Consider the following 19,776-nt stretch of genomic DNA (forward strand, 5'->3'; position numbering starts at 1 on the left):
TGAAACCTCGTGTTCTGATAACTTCAGAAGCTTGATATCCACAGAAACAGGGCTATGTGCTGCTATGCTGCCTTTGCTTCTGACCTTTCCCTGTGTTTTTCTTCCTCTCAGGCTGGGTACCCTAGAAGGGGGTCAGCTCTGCCCACGTGGTATCTCTCAGTGTTTGCAGTGGGGACAAAGAATGGCCACACTTCTGCCTTCCTTTCCCAGCAGGCAGCTCTCCTACACCCCTCAAAGTGTGAGGGCAGAGGGGGGCTACCAGTTTGGGGTACCAAGGGGCAGGCAGTGCCTGCGGGCCCTAGAAGTGGGTTGGCAAAGATTTCTACATCCCACTCTGCAGCCTTCTCTCACTAGGGTGAAATCCTGCTCAAAATCTCATCCATCCCTTTCCCATGGTGATCTTTCTGGGATGAGCACTGAGAGAAGAGGTGGACAGGCCCATCTGCAGAACTGTGGTATTCAGCAGAGCTGGCATGCACAGCTCTGAGGCAATAACCCACCCTCTTTCCTCCACGTCAGAAACACACCCTTCTGCCTCCAGTCAAGCCTTAAACTGGGGCTTTGAGAAGCAAGAGGCAGCAACTGTCTTAGCCCCAGTCCTTTCTTGTTTGTCACTGGTCACAGAAACAAGGTATGTTTTCCCCATTCGGCTCAGAGAGGTACTTGTTGGCATGATCAGACATCTGACTTTTCCTATTGTTTCCCTGTCATGGCTTGACTTATCCTTCTCTCCAGGGGAGGCACAACTTTCAGTTCCCAGTGAATGAGTCTGTGGTTTGAGACCAAAGTTCCATCTGTCCCTCTGTTTCTCGTAATGCAAACAGCAGCTGCTTGGAGAAGAGTATAAGCATGGGGTGAGCATTTCGTCCTGCTGCCCCAGAATCACTCTCTCAGCCTCCAGCATTTTGTGGTCCCTGGCTGTCTTTTGTACTTGGTGTCTCTATGACGTTTTGAACACCAAGATCCTGTCTTTTGTCCCCTTATTTTCTCATCTGAGCCCCTTCCTATTTTATTCAGAGATGTCTTTTTTGCTTTAGAGTCTTTGGTGAGGAACCTCACTGAATAACTTGAGACAACCTGATCTGTAGTTGTCCGTATCTGTTATGAAACCCATTAGAAATTGGTGTCCTTTCTAGTCCTTTGGCATTGAGACACTTTATGTAAGATATTATAGATGACAGTTTGTAGTCATTTCACCTATAATATATGATGCACCCACTATGTATTACTGTTACTTACTATATATGGCTCTTCTCTTTGCCAGTTTTTTCTATAATCTCATTTACTGGTACTTCAATTTGAGACCAATGCCCTAAATGCTCCATAAAGGAGCGTTCCTGCAGGGAACTGTCGTTTTACCCAGTTTGCTTCCTTACCAGTAATGCTTCCCAGTTGGTCTGCCTAAGAGTCTAGAGGGTTGTTTACATAATATTACGCTGCTCATTCTGTGAAATGAGTGAAGCACCATCAGCTTTTCTAAAATGCTGCTTTTCTAAAATGCTGCTTTGGTTTCCAAAAGTAATTTTTTAGTTCACAAAAATGTAATCTAAGCCTATGTTTATTTTTAAAGGAGAAACACAGTTAACAGCTGATATTCTGGTCAATTTGTGATTGCACTATACAGAACAGAAGAACTGAGATTGACCGCTCTTTGGATGATGTTAAATGCTTAGAGCCCTTGCAACCATGAAAATATTAGAACAATTTAGATGGCATTAAAATTGAGTTGAAATGCCATCTGCTTAACCTATGTACCATTTCCCACGTAATTTCATTGTAAAGAAACCAAACGCAATTATCAAGTGATAGTATTTTCTAAGAGAACAAGGTGTGTAGCTAAAGGTGATATCTTCTAATAGCCCAACTGACCATGCTTGGTTACAGCTTAGACCGTCAGAACTACAGCACTATCACACTGATTCCTTTCTTCCTTTTCATTCTCTTCAGTACTACTTTTATAGCTGAGCTGTTGTTCTGGAGAGGAAAAAAAAAAAAAGTATTCTTTAAAAAATGTCTCTGCTTTGCTGCAAATCTGCTTTAAAATGTTGCATGTCATCCAGATCATATGGTAAAATCCATTCACATGGACACAGGCAGGAGCAGGAGCTACAGCAGGAAAACCATCACATGGTTGGCAGCACAGTAAGTCTTTGTGCAGAGCAAGCACTGCTGAGCTCACAGGAGACACCATGGCCATATTGGCTCATAGTGTGTGGGGCTGGCTGGACCCACAGACCACGGGCTGCAGAGCTAGGCACAGGCAGGCTGTCAAGTTGTTTAGATATGCATCTGGTTTGCTTTTTTGAATAGCTGCTAATTACTGAAGTTGATTCCTAAAAGTGAAATTATTTCTTCAAGAAGGGAGGGTTGCTTAGGTCCTTGCACCGTCCTGCAAGGCTTTTATTCCTGAGCTCTGAGCAGAACTGAACACTGTTTTATCAGGACAATTTCTAATCTCTAAAATAGCATTTGAGTTTTCAGTTACAAAATCCGGAAAAGGAAATAGTTGAGTACTTGATTTTGATATACAACATAAGAGAATTCCTTATTTATGTCTTGATAGGATATCTTGGAGAAAACTCTGTCTCTCCCAAATTAGAATTCTATTCAAATATTTCAATTAATTATTTCTCAGAGTGACTTCTGGCAGTTGCCAAGCATGAAGAATTAAATCTCTTCTAAGCTCTGTCAGAAACATACCATTTTAGAGCCACCATCAAAAATTGACAAAACATTAAAGCAGCAGCCTGCCACCGCTGGGCCTGACTGCTAATTAGGAGAGCAGAGGACCGTTCTCAATATCACCCCTGAGGCTCCTTGAGCAGACTCAAGAAATATCACAGGTTTGTCAGCACAGCCTGTGGCCAAGGTGGGGGATTGACGTACACCTTCAGATGTAAAATCTGTTCATTTCTTCTACAGAAGCCACTGTTACAGAACTCTTTTCCTCTGTCACCAGTGAAAAGATTGTTACGCTGGAAAAAGGCATCAGTTTTGCATAAAAGTATCCAAGCTGAAATGTATTTCCATAGCCAGGTACTGTGTGGAGGATGAAGGTTTGGAGAGAGTATTCCAGGTCTTTTTTCTGAAGTGCAGATCTTGCCATTGAAAACACTCTGACTTCATCACTGCTTCACAGCTCCGTCATCCACTGCCACGTGTAGGTCTGGGAAGGCAGCTGGTGGCTGCTGCAGACTCAGTATCCGTCACCCTTTGCTCTGCAGATCCTAGAACCATAGAATGGTTTGATTTGGAAGGGACTTTAGAGATCATCAGGTTCCAGCCCCCTGCCATGGGCAGGGGCACCTTCCACTAGACCACATTGCTCCAAGCCCCACCTGTCCTTGAACACTGCCAGGGATGGGGCAGCCACAGCTTCTCTGGGCAACCTGTGCCAGTGTCTCACCTTACTCATACTGAAGAACTTCTTCCTAATACCTAACCTAATTTAATGCTGCCATAGGGTGCAGAGGTCAGAAGCAGAAAAGCTGCCTGAAGACTGGCAGCACGATTTCTCTGCCCAGAAATATTTGATTAGGCAAACACACTTCAGCAAGTTAAAGTGACTTAAATCGTTCAAATGCCTGTAGGTTCTACCTTACTTGTTTTGTTGTTGGCTCATAAGGAGAGAGCATTGGTATGTTAAATGTATCCCAAGCCAATAAAGAAAAAAAGAAATCCATTCACTACAGCCTGAATGACTTTGATTTATGAATCTCTGATTCATCCTGACAGCTACTGAAAAACTCTTGTAAAACTGCATTAATCTTGACCAGAAAAAGAAAAGAAATGTGTTAGGTAACAACAGTGGCACGCAATACAGTTACTATTGTGGGTATGCTTAATGAAAGGCATCATTAGTGTTTAACTCACCAGAGAAGCAACAGTAGGTATTGCCACATACTTTCTCATTTCTTAAGTCTGTTAAACAAATGTGTACCTGGGTGTAGAAACGCATCTCTAACATTGATGCCTTATTTCCCTTCTTTAATGTGTATAGTTTTCATGTTTCATATAGTTTCAAGCATTCAGAGCTTCTGTGTCATGAGATACTGAAACTGAGTAATACAAACATTTTGTTGTATAAAAGAGGAAAGAGAAATAAATTACTTTCATTACTAAGTAAATTACTTTCATTATTATTATTTTATTCCCAATATGGAGCATATTTGAGATCAAAAACTTAGCTTAATGACTTGATTGATCAAATACCATTCTCTATAGTGCCTTGAAGAATTTATCATAAACTCAATAAAATGTAAGAAAAAAAGTCCAGACTTGATTATTATTTGCTGCAGATTTGGTTATTTTTTTTTTTTTCCAAGAATGCTTCATTACAAATAGCAATGTTTTCCAAGAAAATAACTAGATAGTCTGAAATTTGAATATGTTAAGCGTTTGAATAAATAAAAGCAGCTGCTTTCCTCTTGCAATAGCTACTTTGCAGCTCTGAATGCAATTTTGCTTAGCATATATCCATGGCAATTTACTTAATATCTTGTGGTTTTTTAAACTATCTTAAAGGCCCTAGGCCCAAGGTTGCAGTAGACCATCCTAGCAGAGAGATGTAAAGAGGAGAGAGCAGAAGAGGGAGTTGTATGGCTGCGCTCCTGTTCAAAACCAGTTATATTTCCACTGTGAATCAAAGCCAGAAAGCTGTGCTGTAGCTCAATCAGAAAGGGCAGGTGATGAAAAAAAAGGAATGAGGTTAAATTCGTTCAGGAGATCACATATTTTTTTTCCTCCCTCTTTTTCATTACTTTTGCATTAAAGAAAGATAGAACATTACCGTGGGTGCTTTTGTTATTACAAAAATATTAATTTCATAACTGAACAATGGAATGTGTTTCTGTATTTGCAATGTGTCATACATATCTGGCCTGAGCCCTTTATTTGCAGCTCTCCAAAAGCATACTAAGCTATACTGAGTTGAATTAAACATAATTAAACATACTGTTAAGATTTTTAAAGACATTTAATATTCAAGATAATTGGACAGTTAAAATACTTTACCTATATTTTCAACTGAAAATGTTTCTGTCTGTATCTCCCATTTTCATAGGCTTTCAGGTAATATCATTCATATACGTACCTGAAGTTGTACATCCCACATTGTACTGATGATGTTAGAAGTCACTGGACAATTGAATAGGTCAAAATTGTGGCTTTTGGGAGGAGTTGATGAAATTAATGTCAGTGTTTTCAGCTGTGAGATTTTTCACTAAAGGTTCTGGTTTGCTGTGTGTGAGGTGGTTGCTTTGGTTTTCTCATAGAGTGATGTTATAGTATTTATTTTCTTAAAAGAAAGCAGAGAACAAAGGCAGGCATGTGGACAGCTAAGCACTACTCCAGAGAATTTGTCTTACTGACTGCAGGAAAATTACTGGCATGGCACCAGCGCCCTACTCAGCCACTTTGAAACATGGCAAGTTTTCCCTAGGCTGTTAGGGTAATGTTTGCATTAGCCTTTTGTAATAAGCAGGTGCCAGAAGAGTTGCAAAGGTAAATTTCTCTTGGCTGCTGAAGGTGGGCTCTTACTAGACAAATAAAAGGAAATAGCTGAAAATTGTTAATGCTTTATAGAGGAGTATGAGCAGAAAGTTTCCTATCATGGATATCTAAAATTCTTGACTCAGCCAAACTACTGATTTCCTCCTATTTGCTGACTGGGCTGTTCATAATCAGGCAAGTGTTACAATGGAAAGTCTCACGAGAGAAAGAGTGGTGGTGGTTGCACTTTTATTCCAAGACTTGAGAGAGGGGGGTTCAGTTCCCAACTTTGCAGCAGATTTGGTGTGTGAGTAGCAACAGTCTGCCACAGCTATTTCCATACCTCAAATTGATCCGGGCACCCAGCAGAATTTGATAAAGTTTCCACCACAGTTAGCCTTTTCCACTGAACACCACCCACCTGTCTGCTTTAGCATATCTGAAATCCTGCTAGACACCTCCTGGACTTTAGCATCCTTTTGAAAATCTGATCCATGCCCCCCCCCGGGTTTTTTCAGTGGTGAAATGTCTGAACTGGAGCATGAGGACCAGGTCGTAGTGCTGCCCCAGTGAAGCTCAGGTTGGATATCAGCTTGGCGGGGATTGCTGCTGGAAACACAAGTCACCCTCTCACATCTCCATTCACAGCCAAGCAGTCCCTTCCCACCTCCATGAATGTTCAAAAGTGGGCAGCACTTTGTCCTGCCACAGTCAAAATACAGGTAGTTGTGGGGTTAGCAATGTACTGGCTCATTTTCTGGGATTTCAGCTGAAATTCTGAAACCCCACCTCAGCATTGTCTCTGACTTCAGACACCCCCAGTTTCTACCTTTCTTTCTAAATGCCAGTTTGTGATCATTTTGTATGCTGTTGCTTCTAGCATGTTTCTACAGAAAATACATCCTGTTTGTCCTTAGCCACTTAATACAATTCAGGATCTGACTACTGCAAAACAGAGCTTAGGTGTAAAAATTGTCTACATACTTGCCTTGAGAAATGGAAAGAATATCCTTAATAGTAAGCCATAAAGTGATAGTTTAAAGCCAGAAAAGGCATTTAATGAGCTGCCCAATCCCAGATAATTTCAGACTATATAGTCATGTACATGGGGGGGGGGGATATAAAATTATGACAGGAAAATAGTTTCTGCAGTGTGTGATGCAAGTAAAATGAAACAGTGCTGTACAGAAAGGAAAGCTGGTGCAGGGTAAGGGCTTGATAGGCTGGTGGAGGGCTCATTTCACATGGTCATGGCTTCAGAAAGATTGACAGGACTGTAGGAAGTCGGAGCCCTATCCCACCAGGGGACATCCGTTTGCTGCCTCAGCTGTGCTCACTTGTGTCCTTGTAGGGCCATGCTGCAAACTGTGCTGGGGGTGATCTGTGCTGTAATAACATGTTTTGTGGAATAAAACCGTGCTCTTGACCTCAAACTTGCATCAGTTGGCGAGTCCAGCTCCAGCAAGTGCTCCCAAGCATCTGCATGGGCTCAGTCTATGAGGAGCGTCTGGTGGCACAGGGCAGCGGGTGAGCTGGGAACTTGTCAAGCTGCTCATGTCCCTGCAGTCATCTCCCATTGCCAGCCCTGGGGGAGGGCAGCGATGCTTTGGGATGTTCAGGTTGTGAAACTGTGTGGAGATCTGTGATTGAAAGTATTTCTGATCTGAATGCAGAGGTGCTTCTCTGGCAGACTCTTGATCCCACAAAATGGGCTATGATAAATGTACACGGAGTGCTGAATGGAAGGGAACTGGCTGCAGCATCTCTCCCTTTCTGCAGTGCTTGCAGCAATATTGTCTAGATAAGCCTCAGTAGTGCTGGAAATCTGTGCTTATGTCAACCCATGAAACACGTTTTATATATCTCACTGAGATTAGTTCATAGAAGCACCCTATGTAACTGATTCTAGTTGAAACCTTCACCAGATGCATCTGACTTACCTCTTACTGAGCAGGAGGGAAGAACAGGGAAAAGGAGAGCTTTTTTGTTACTGTTTTGCCTTTTGGCAATCCCTTGTTTTACTTAAGGTTTCTTTTTTGTCTCTTCTCTCTGACAGGCCTAGAAGATGTTGTAGCAATAATGATTCCTGAACCCAAAGGAAAAGAGATAGTTAGCCTCCTGGAGAGGAACATTACTGTGATGATGTACATAACCATTGGGACACGCAACTTGCAGAAGTACGTCAGCCGGACCTCTGTGGTGTTCGTCTCCATCTCCTTCATTGTGCTGATGATCATCTCACTGGCGTGGCTTGTCTTCTATTACATCCAGCGATTCCGCTACGCAAATGCCAGAGACAGAAATCAGGTGAGCAGTGCTGAATGGCTGTTTGTGTTTCCAAAAAATCACCATGAGATCAGTTTACAAGTAAAAGTTGAGGAAATTGTGAATGTGTGGTAAAAAACCCAAACCAAAATGAAAAGCAAGGAAGTAAAAATGCCTGTGTTTGGGAATAGCCAAGATTTCTGTCAATATAGGTGCAATTCAGGAAAAAAGACATTAATAAATATAGTGTGTATATATTATGGGGATTTTCTCTCATGCAGAACACACAAGAAATAGACAGAAATTTGATGTTTGCTAGTGAAAAGATTGCCTTTATACCTAAGTGACATAGAATGTATATAGCTAATGACAATTGAGATCAAAATGATGGCTAAAATATTGTGAGGTATGTAAATGTCTATGTGTGAAACAAGGGTTCACAATGGAAGAAATTAAAAAGGAATAAAGAGAGTTTTCATTTTAATACTTCAGAAAAGTCTTGGGCTTGAAAGGTAGCATGTCCCTGTTCTGACAATGATATGTAAGTGCTGTAGTGATAGCCACCAGTATTATTAAACCATTGGTTTTTGTTTTGGCATCTTGTCCAAACCCCTTGAAAAAGATAAAAAACCTATAGAGCTGGAGGGAAGTCAACAGCAGTGGGAGTGAGCCCTAGGTCCTGAGGCACTCTGCATTTATAAGGCATTGTGCACCTTTATGGTAGTTCAGCAGTGAATAATAATAGCAATGATAATAATAAATTTAATCTTTTTTTGTCTGGATGCAACTATCTCAGCATCAGCAGACCTGTGAAGCTGAGGCTTCTACATTTCATTCTAATGATGCAGTATAAAATGCTCTCAGTGTATGAAATCTGAGGAGATAACCACTTTACTGCAGGGGAAAAAATGCGCTGTAATTCCAAGATGTTTCTGGACCCTTAATAAATTACTGTCATGGTAGGGAGAGAGTGGCCTTCCTTGCTCTGCAGAAAAAGTGAAACTGAGAGTGTTAATAATCATCTTGTGACACACTTTGCAATATATACTTAACGTATAGGGATCCCTCCCTCTCCCCTACTGAAACTCAGGCATCCTCTGAGATAGAGATCAGCTGCTCTGTATTTACGGACAGAAAGAATATATTTTCCTTTAAATATAGAGCATGAAATTTTGGATAGCAGGAATGAGACTGTCCCAGCTGGAATTTGAACATCACTGGCAGCAGATTCACTGTGACTGTGATGGCTGTGATAGTTTTTAGATGCTTTGGCTGCAAAAGCACGTGTGCTTAGTTTATGTATGTGAGTACCGTAAGTGTGCTTTCAATCAAGTAATTATACAGGCAGATTAGCAGTGTAAATAGACATACATAAACATGAAACCCAGCAAAATAAGTAGCTCATTCAGGTAATATGCTATAGTTTGCAACTGATGGGTTTATATGTTCAAGCAGCTTTCCTTTTCAGTATTTTCTTTCCAAAGTCTGAATGAGATTAACATGAGCACAAGCAGTTGTCCTCTGCATAGGTTTTAATAACTGTTATTATTCTTCAGAAGAAGTTCTGTTCTTCAGAAGAATTACAAAGGATGCCTCCTAAGCAATTATTTATTATTTTTTTTGTCAAAGCTGTAATAATGATATGGGGCAAACTAGAATTTCTCCATATATTTTCTCCATCCAGTTTTGCCTGATATCTCTTATCTCTTTATTAGCTCTTTTCATATGAAAAGTGGTAGCAATACACAGACAAAGCTCGACCATTTGTGTTAATGAGTTGCTATGGGTTTTTTTAATTTTAGTCCTAGCTATGGAATATAATAGTGTAGGTAGTTCATTTTGCCTTTTCCATGAGGGTTTCTCTGTTTCACTTTAAGTTCTGCTTGTTCGTTTGTTGTCTTTAACACACTTTCTTGTAGCACAAGGATGGGATCACAAAATTCTATGTTAATATCTTGTATATTCAGATATATACAAGGCAAACTGTGTTGCTTTGCTGGAGCAGGATTCTTTTGTCACTGCGCTCAAAAGTTATTGCCATTATAGCTTGCATGTGTCTGTATGAAGGTGTTGTGCTTACTTGTAGGAAAAGCCTTGCATGTGTTGTAAGCGCCTTCATTGCTAGCCATCTTTAGGAAAGATGCTTCCTTCTATTTGTATTTGATGTACTTAGGCTAAACCAAAGGCTGAAATGTTTGGATAAACAGAGCATCAGATGGAGGGGGAGCCAGCTTATTCAGAGGAAGTTGTGCTATCAGTTCCTACCCTGCAATGCGATAAAATCTAACTCAGCAGACTGACTGCCCAGTTCTGAAAGGGCAAAAAACCGTCACTCATTTATCAGACTCCACTTAAAATTAAAAAAGAGAGAAAAGCAGCTTAAATTCATTTTGACATCCAAGTGATATAAAAGGCTTGTTAAGGCCCATGTTTTCTGTGTCTGCCTGGGTTAACCACCATCTTATATGCCTTTCCTATGTTTGGCTGATACTGGAATTGCTTTCAGGAGTATTTCAGCCTCCTCTGGATTGGTAGTCTGGGCAATGTGCTGAGGGAATGGGACAGTGTGGCTGATTGCAAAATATGGGTGGCAGAAAAAGTCGTTATCTCCAAGGAGGAGGGCTGTTGCACTGTTACGTGAAGGCAAGATTTCTGAACATCTTTCTTCAGTCACTCCAAGTCTCCCGAAGTTATCTTCTACTTTGCCTCTTCCAAGCTGACCCATTGCAACTGTGTCTTCCTTTGATGGAAAGCATCATGTGTTTTATCAAGCTTCATAACCACCTTTGCCTTCTTATCCTTTTTTAAATGGTGATCCTCATTTCCAGGTCCACTTCCTTTCTTGCACACAGCATAAGTTGCTGATCAAGCAATAAACTCAAAAGGAACTGATTTAATTATCCATCAAGAAAGCAATAAGTCCAGCAACTGAGAGCTAGAAAGACTGAAGAATCACCTGGAATCATTTCCTGTGACTCCCCAGTGAAATGAAACCTGGACATACAGCATGTACATCTTCAGCCAATGCTCTTTCTCGCTATGTCTGCAAAATCCAGGCTCATGTGCCAGAAGGAAGACACAGCTCACTCCAGTTATGTGCCTGATTTTGAGCTCAGAATGTCAAATGATTCTCACTGAATGCACTGGCCCATTCATTCCAGCTTGGCTGGGAATTAATGCAGTGGAAAACAAAACTGTCTTCTATTGTAGGCTTGTGCACCTGCAGCCAAGGTATCAGCTACAAATATGGTTAGATTTCAATTTTTTGAGAGTATCTCTACCACAGACAAATCTACAGTACATGTACAAGTAGAAGATATGTAGCGGTGTTCACAAGGATGAAAACCCAAGTTGTCCACTTTTTTCCCACCTAAGAAAATGTCCAGGAAGTAGGTAGTTATCCTGATAATATGCTCTTTTGATCTGAAGAGGCTAAATTTGTGTAAGGAAAGCATAGGCAATATGCTTCCTTAGTGGCTTGTTCCTGGAGCCCTCCTGAAGATGAGAGGGTTTCTCTGTGGAATTCTCTGTAAGAATTGTTTGCATCAAGAGACACCAGGTTGCATCGCTAATTGGAATCAGTTTGGAATTACATGACAAGCTAAGTCCTGGAGATAATTCAGAAAAATGTCACTTGCTGTCTCAGCCCTGTAACAGCCAGGACAGAGGCTGTAAGAAAAAAGCTCAACAAACAAAAATGGTCCTGTCAGTGTGTCAGATTTCATATTTCACCAGTGATAGCAGAGTAGTAGAGTTCTTTTTGTTGTCTGTGAAGCGGGAGATGGGAAGATGGTGAAGGGATGATGTTTAAGTGCCAGACCTGTTGGCTATATTTATTCTATGTCGTTTCTTCCCACTGGTTTCTTGTTAAGAGTTTTCTGTAAGGCTATTTTGAAGCCAGGGGGGCTCTGTGAGTTTTGCAGGATAGTGAAAGCTGAAGCAGGCAGTGATTGCACCAGGGCTGAGGAGAGTACTGTGTGTCCTGGATTAATATCCAGGGAAGGGCCTACTTTAGTATGTGACTGGCAGCATGTGGAGGGTCAAGTAATTATCTGAGAAGGAAGACTACTGGCTGTGGCTTTGAGTGACAGGTTTGTGTCACTGAATAGAGATGTATCTTCAAAGCAGTCTGGGGAAGATGCTTCCCGTGATGGAGTCCATAAACTTTATCTGTGGTACAGGACATGTGTCTGGTGCCTCATCCTGATGGTACACTTTGTTCTGTGCAAGGCACAAGACAATCTTTTCCCTGCATAGATGATAGTTTAGTAAGGCCATTAAGGCAGAAGCAGTTACCATAATTTCTCTTCCATAGCATCTATGGCCATTTTCTTCTTCAGGAACAGACCAGTGGTGCTTTCCATGCTACTGTCCTTTCTTTTCAACCATCTCCAAAAGACCACTGCATCTGATACGCTTAACTCCTTCCAGTCCAGTACTGAATGTTGCAGTCTTGCTAATGAGATTGACTAAACCTTACTTTAAACCCTTAAATTACTGTAACGCCTCTTATCTTTCAGGCGAAATCATTGGTTAGTGATAGCATGCCTTTCATTCAAATGGAAGAATCTTTTGAAAGTATGACTTTACTCCAGGATATTCCTGTTCTTTAGAAAACTAAATTATTCTCATTTACATCTAAGTCATGAACTTGTCTATGTGTGATAGATAAGAAAAAGCAAACATGAATACAACCAGATCAAAGATGTACATGAGTCTTTAATCTTGTCCTTTCCCCTTGAAGAATGTGTAAAAAAAAAGAACTGAGACGTTTCATTAGTTTAAGTAATAATAATGATAAAAGGGAATCACAAGCAATTCCTGAAGCAGGACATAATGGCTCTTGTCTTGCTGCATGTTATCAGTCTCTCTTTGATTTCTAGTAAAGAAGCAAATAGCTGGCACGAAATGTTTCCAAGTTTTCATCTGATCCCTCTATTTAAGGGAGACTGTGAGAAAAATGTATCACATAAAAAGATGTTGTATAACTACAGGATATACCCTCACATGTAATAATGAGTTATGGTGGAAAGCTCATATGTAAATCTTGTATGACAGCCAAGATCATTTTCACCTCTTTAACCAGATCTAAGATTGCTCTCTGATTTCAGTAATGCATGCGTTTTGTCAGTCTTCCATGTCTTCCCGATCCAATAAGCTTACTTGCTAAATTTAATTTTCAGTGATTTTAATTGAATCTGAAGAACAAAGTGGTAATTTATTAATTGCATCTGTATGGTGATTAGCTCTCAATTTACAAACTATTTCCAGCTTCCTTCCATTTTTGGCTTCATGCTCTTAGGCTTCCCCTCCAGCTGGAAACCCTTGCTGCTGACAGGCCCCTCTGAACTCCAGCACAGGCAGTATTCCCAGGCCAAAAAGTTGAATGTCTCCTAAGTTACCAAAGCTCCTAAGTCTCTCTCCCATCTAACAACACATGGCTGGAAATGTGGATGGGAGAGGGGGAGTGAAGAGAAGAATTCAGGTCATTTCTTGGTGGCAAATTGGGATGGACTGTATCATGAACAGTTATAAAACTGTCAAGAAGACATTGGAGTAAGTGTTGCTGCATGGAACTGTACAAGAAAGGCATGAAAAAACTGGAGAGAGACCAGAGGATGGTCTGGGGACAGGAGCACATGATGTCTGAGGAGAGGCAGAGGTAGCTCAGCTTGCTAAGCCAGGAGAGGAGCAGAAGAGGAGGAAGAGTTCTGCTTGCAGCCTTCAGCTGCATAATGGGTGGTTGGAGAGGAGGCATTCAGACTTCTCTTGAAGGTGCACATAGAACGAGCAAGGGTAATGGTCACAAATTACAACAAGGGAAATTCCATTTTGTATGTTAAAAAACCTCAAAAAACTGTGAGAGTGGTTAAGCACTGGAATAAATTATCCACAGAGGTTGTGAAATCTCCCTTCCTGGACATAGTCAAAAGTTGACTGAACACAGCTCTGACTTTGAAGTCGGCCCAGCCTTGAGCAGGCAGTTGGAGTACGTGACCTCGCAAAGACCTTTCCAGCCTGTGAGACTGTCTTCAGATTACCTCGCTGTTTGGTTAGCACAAGTGAGCAGCCAAGTCCCTGGAGCAATGATGCATGCACAAGCTCAACTATAGAGGGTGTAGAGGTAGCTCTGCTTAGCCGTGATTGTATGAACTGTCCCACAGTGTTCTTAGACTCTTGGAAGAAGCACACATCTCCATCTTCAGTGTTTGAGATGGTGGGTGGTTTGCATCAGGCTGTGGTTACATACTTTAATCCTGAGTGGTTGTGACCCTGCCAGCACAGTAACAGTATTTTGGAAATATGGGGGAACAGTCAGAAATACCACATGGTAAGCTGAAGGGAAAGATAGAAAGGCAAAGAACAAGCAAATGGTTATGTATGGATACAATGTTACTGAAGGACTGTGTAGTGCTTTACCTGTAAGAAGCTGCAAATGCTTTTGCCTCGTTTTTATAGCATGGAAGCTATGAAGCTCCTATAAAGTAGGCAACTATATTGCAGGAGGAGAGAACAGCACAGAAGATTGTTCATGGGGTTTGTGGTTAACAAATTAACAGCTCACTGAAACGACTGGCACTGGAACAACTTACAAATAAAGACCTTCTGAATCTTAAGTCCAGTGTTCAATGTATTTACTAGCCCAGGCATTCATTTAATAATGCATTTTTTACAAGTGTCATTAGAGTAAGAGAGGGAAGAAGTGAGGTGCACAAATAGTGGACTTGTTACATAGATTGCTATTCACTGGGAGAGTGAGTAGCATCATGATGGGCTCACATGCAGTCTTCACTGGAACTCCATTAAGACTAGCTTTGCCTCACCATCCGCTGGTTATCAGCAAGCCTGAAAACCTACTGTGCCCTTACTGTGAATAACAGTATGACTGACCTCATCTGTTTGTATTTACACAGCGCTGTCTTGTTTCATGAACAGTCAGTTCAGATTATTAAGAAGTCGAGGAAGAAAAGGTGATTATTTTTGTGCAGACATACTCTTTGCTAAAGAGCAAATTTTGTATTACAGCGCCGGCTTGGAGATGCTGCAAAGAAAGCAATCAGCAAGCTGCAAGTCAGAACAATCAGGAAAGGTGATAAGGTAATTTTTCGAATTGCTCATTACCAAATGAAACTCTGTGCTGAAGGTTCCTTCAGACCACTGGGACAATAAGAACAGACATGGCAATTGCTTATTTAACTACTACATGTCCTTCAGGCAGGGCAAGGGGAGGGGTGGAGGTGGAATACTGGTAAGCAGTTTACTGATGGAATGGAGTAGAGGGAGAAGGGGATTCTGTAAAGATGCAGGAAATCCTGAAAGTTAAAACATGCTAGCTAAATCTGCATGCTTCGTAGAGCACGTTTCCAGCTGGAAACGTGTTGGAAAATCTGACTTGCTGGTCTTGAAATGCATTAGTGGATTTGCAGCATGCATCAATGACAGTTTTACTTTGTCAGATAGGCTCTTGAATAAAGAAATTAGCTGATAAAATCAAAAAAATGAAATTATGAATGTTCTCTTTTGTAGGAAACTGAGCCAGACTTTGATAACTGTGCTGTTTGCATTGAAGGCTACAAGCCCAATGATGTTGTCAGAATTTTGCCTTGCAGGTAAGTTGAAGGTGCTCTTGATATTCTCTCTACTTACAGGCAGGTTCTGTTCTCACAGGATCACTCTGAGAGCTTGAGGAGAGATGGGCAAGTTTATTATTTTGATTTATTCAGAATCTGTTGATGAAGATGTTTGAAATGCCTCTTTATTCAGCTTCAGGTGAAGTTATATTAATGGTGGTGAGAACCTGAGTTTAGCATGATAGTCAGAAATTGTGTCTGATCTTGACCTATTACAATCTTCAGTAGGATTTTTAAACTTAAAGTTTTGATTCCTCTATTTTGTTCACTGGTTTTATATCAGTCCAGAATAAGTGCCTTAGAAGAACTTGACCTGACTCCAAATTGGAACCCGGGCACAGCAGCCAGGGATAGAGCAGGCTTCTGCTCCCCATGGAGCTGCTTCTTTTGCTGTGCTGGGCCATGCCCAGGTGCTGAGAAAGGGATGACCTCTATCAAAAAAAAAAAAAAAAAAAACAAAAAAAAAAAAAAAAAAAAAAAACCAGCCATTAAAAGAGATGTGCTGAGTAAAACAAAGAGAGAATGTGACAAAGACCACATTACCTATTTCTGCCATGAAAATAGTCTCAGGCATGCGGGACATGGAGGTGACAAGGAGAGCTACTGGGCACGTTCTCTCTCTTTTCTTCCCTTCATGTGAATATGACCTGTGCAGCACATAGATAAATAGTGATATGACACAGTAGCACAGCTTCTTGCCACCCGTAACAGCTGTATCCATCTCTTTGTGCCATAGTAGTGTCATCTGTGAGGTGTTAGTTAATGAGGATTTCTCCAAGGAAATCAATTTCTTAGGAAGCTTCCTAGGAACAATTATTCCTCTAGGAGAACAAGAGCAAGTGTTTGATTTTCCTAGAAATAGGAATCTCAAGTGCTGTACATACAGAGCAGAAAATATTTTTTTTGATTAATAGTTTCTTTCTTCTGCATGTTCACTGGTTCACTGGCTTTAGAAACCAAAATATTTGTTTTTTTTCCTGCTATGTTGTTCCCTAGTAGATACTCGAATATTACAAGCCGTCCATTTCTTTTCTTTCATGTGACTCATTAAATCTGTTTACTGCCATCACTAAATGGCAAACTGAAAGCAACAGATTAATCATAGGTTTGACCTACTGTAAATCCCCCACAATGACAAATGCATGTGAACTCTTTTTTTTTTTTTCTTTCTACAAACAGAAACAAATCCATCACTTGATGAGGCAGAAATACAGAAAAATGAGAAATTAACAGAAAATGTGGACTTTGGTTTGACATCAAGCCTGTTTACAGAGAAGCATAATAAAGCTTGAACATTTTGAATGATAGAGACAAGCAGTTTTTGGAGGTACTTATACAACAGCAAAAAATACGTCTAGGCTCTAGCTTTCACTTGTGTCTTGCCTCCTAATTCAATGAGGCTGCAGTCAGACTTTGTCATCCACAGTGTTGAGTCAAACAGAGTGAACAGGAAACACATAGTTAACAGGTGATGTTCAGCTCCTGGCTGACTTAAAAGGTCACCTAGAAAATGACTCATGCTAAAAGGGTAGCAGCAGCAGAACTGTCTGGTAAAATACAGTTTGAGCCTCAGCAGTTTTGAATTATAAAAACTCAAAGACCCTTCTCAAGCAGCTATTTCACAAACCCTGGCTTTTCTGCTACACAAATTGTGAGGACAGTATTTTACACATTCACATGGGTTTGGACTTCCAAGATAGGAAATTGTAGTCATGATTCCTTCTGCTGTTGTCAGTCTCATCTCCTCATCCAAAAAAAAGAAAGGGGGGGGGGGGGGGGGGATTAATTTCTGTCTCTGTTAAGTGAGTAGGAGAGTGTTAAAGACCTACAAACTCTGTAGGTTTCTTCCTCCAGCATCCTCAGTTAAACTGTGTGCTGTTTCTAGTATGGGAACTCATTAGACTGTTGTTTAATAAGAAGCTGGCATTTCACCAAGCCTTACAGAAGGCAGCACAGTATGACACCAGTGCTGGCTGACCTTAGTGTTTCTATACAGGGGGTGCTCAAGATGTAGAACTTTTTATCTGCAAAGGCAAATACTCCCCAAGAGCTGCACATGAAATACGCTGCTTTGTACTGCAGGCAGTACTTGGAAAACCTGCTAGCAGGCACACTCTGTTACAAAGCTCTGTATATCTTGAGATCTCTTTTTAAGGCTGGTGGAGCCTGAATCTCCTAAGAAATTGGTACCAAAAGCCCACCAGCCAGTATTGCAGTGAATGACCTCTGAAGCCATATAAATAGATGGTTACTGTACTTATGCTGTTTCCCCAAATGTCCTGTCTTTTCCACTGGCACTGTGTTGGCTTGCAGCTGTTTTAATGTTTAATGGTAGCAAGCATCACTGAAGTTATCTTTGAGGGCACTGACACAACATCAAATGTAACCAAGTTCATTGTTCCCAGAGTGATTTCTCTTGTCATAGCCCTAGTTCCTTCTCCTTGTCCTCCATCTCTAGCTTCAAAACACCTCTGTCCTTTCTGCTCTAGCTTTGGAGAAGTTGCTAGTGCTGCTGCTCCAATTGTGTGCCTTTTACTGAACTTCTACTAAACTTCTAGAGAGAGGCAAACCAGTTCTTTCAACCTCATCTCTACTGAGTTCTTCATAAGCTCTTTTTTTGTTGTTTCATTTCTGTCACCAATAAATACACTTTCTGACCCCATTCCAGCTCGTTCCCTTCCTCTGAACCTTCACTCCATGAACAACTGTGATTTCAGAGACTGCTTCAGTCCTTGTGCTCGTCCTCAGTCCTCCCGTGAAAATTATTTCATCACATTCTTCCCTTTGATTCCTTCCTTTCATTTACCCTCATCATTATCATCTTTTGTCCTTCCTTCTTCCTCAAAAATAAACAAATAATACTGTACATGAACCCCCAAAAGCTCAAACCTTCTCATTGAATACTACAGGGCTGCTCACCAAAACCCTTCTCAATCCTCTGCTTCAGCCCTTTCTCTAGTCCAGGCAACTGATGCTGTTACTCAGGGTCCTTAGGGCTATACCTCTCTTTCTGCTTTTGTCTCCTTTTCTCTTAGCTCACGCTTCTGAGAAAAATGGCATGACTACTAGATTTGTTTGCATGCAGTTTGGAAAGGTAGGACTAGGAGTAGGAGGTGCAAAGAGAACAGTTAAGTTTCCCTTAACTTGGGAAAAAGGCTCCTCAGAACTGTTGGCAATCTGAAAGCTTTACAATAGTTTTACAACAATCATATTATTAGTATAATTCTGCAATTAGCCTGAAATTGTTTTTTTCTTGTATGATTAAAATTGAAGCTTTACAGAAAATTTAAGTACATTTCAAACAAAAGTAATGCCCAGTTTAAAAATACGAAGTGCTGTTGTGATAATAGTAAATGAAATGTTCTGGGACTTTGAGGTTCTTTTCCTTTCTTTGTGCTCTGTGAGCTTTACTCAGGCACGTGCAGTCACAGAAGAATGCAGGAGGGATCCCAGGAGGCCACCACCACCTCTGGAACGGCACAGGGACACTGCCCGTGTTGTTCTTGGGAGTTTTTTCCAACATACTCTGCAGTCTCCTGGGATGAAGACTCTGCAGTTCCCCTGATAATTTATTGTAGTGCTTCGCTACCTTGACTGTGGTGAAGCTTTTCCTGTTGTGTAACCTGGGTCTCACTTGCTGCGCTTTAAACACATCATTTCATCTCTTATCCCTAGGAGAGGTGAAGAACAGTTGTTTCCTTTCTCTTTATGAAAGCCTTTGTTTTGTATGAGGATTGTTATGAGATCTCCTCTCCTCTCGCCTTCCTCTCAACTAATCAAGTACAGTTCTTTTAAGAAACTTTTCAACCCATCCAAATGAACATAGTTTTGCAATGCCTGTGGTTGCACACATTTTTTTTACTAGCTCTGACTCTCATTGTCGAAGCCATGTCCTGAGCCTTGAAATACCTCTCTTACTGCCTCCCTGTATGGGTCATTACTTCTGAACTCATCCATGGTGCTTCTACCCTCTCTTTTCTTTTAAAACCCTTTTCTTTTAAAACAGTTTTTCTTTTAAAACCCTTTTCTTTTAAAACAGTAAGAACTGCAGAAGAAGAGGGATTTTTCTTGCTATTGATCTTTTTACATCATTGTCTTACCATGTGACAGTGAAATATTGCAGTTGCTGTCTCATCTTACTTTGGGCTGACCCTTGTTTTGCCTTAATTTGGATGATAAACTTATCAGGCTTATTTGTCAGAATAAAACAAGCTTTCAGATCCAAATCTGCAAAGCCTGCCACTTCACTTCTCTGCACAAATGTTTACATGTTCAAAATTAGTTATTATGAGTGCTCTAATCATATAATGTGGTACAAAAATTGAAAAATTCAAATCTTTATCTGATTTTTATAACATTCCATTTCCCCATAAATTTGTGTCAAATAATC

General features: G+C 40.8%; 1 protein-coding gene across 1 annotated transcript in view; it reads left to right on the plus strand.

Annotated features, from left to right (window-relative positions):
* Window positions 1–19,776, plus strand: part of RNF150 (ring finger protein 150) — a gene marked incomplete at both ends in the record, with an annotated part of 117,008 nt that overhangs the window by 61,088 nt on the left and 36,144 nt on the right. Inside the window, 3 exons of the mRNA XM_080634585.1 lie at window positions 7,547–7,797; window positions 14,782–14,853; window positions 15,283–15,365. Coding sequence (XP_080490711.1) covers window positions 7,547–7,797; window positions 14,782–14,853; window positions 15,283–15,365 — 406 coding nt within the window. The remainder of the gene's footprint in view (window positions 1–7,546; window positions 7,798–14,781; window positions 14,854–15,282; window positions 15,366–19,776) is intronic.

The sequence above is a fragment of the Psittacula echo genome (genome assembly GCF_963264785.1).
Source record: "Psittacula echo genome assembly, chromosome: 1".
In the NCBI taxonomy this organism is placed as follows: domain Eukaryota; kingdom Metazoa; phylum Chordata; class Aves; order Psittaciformes; family Psittacidae; genus Psittacula; species Psittacula echo.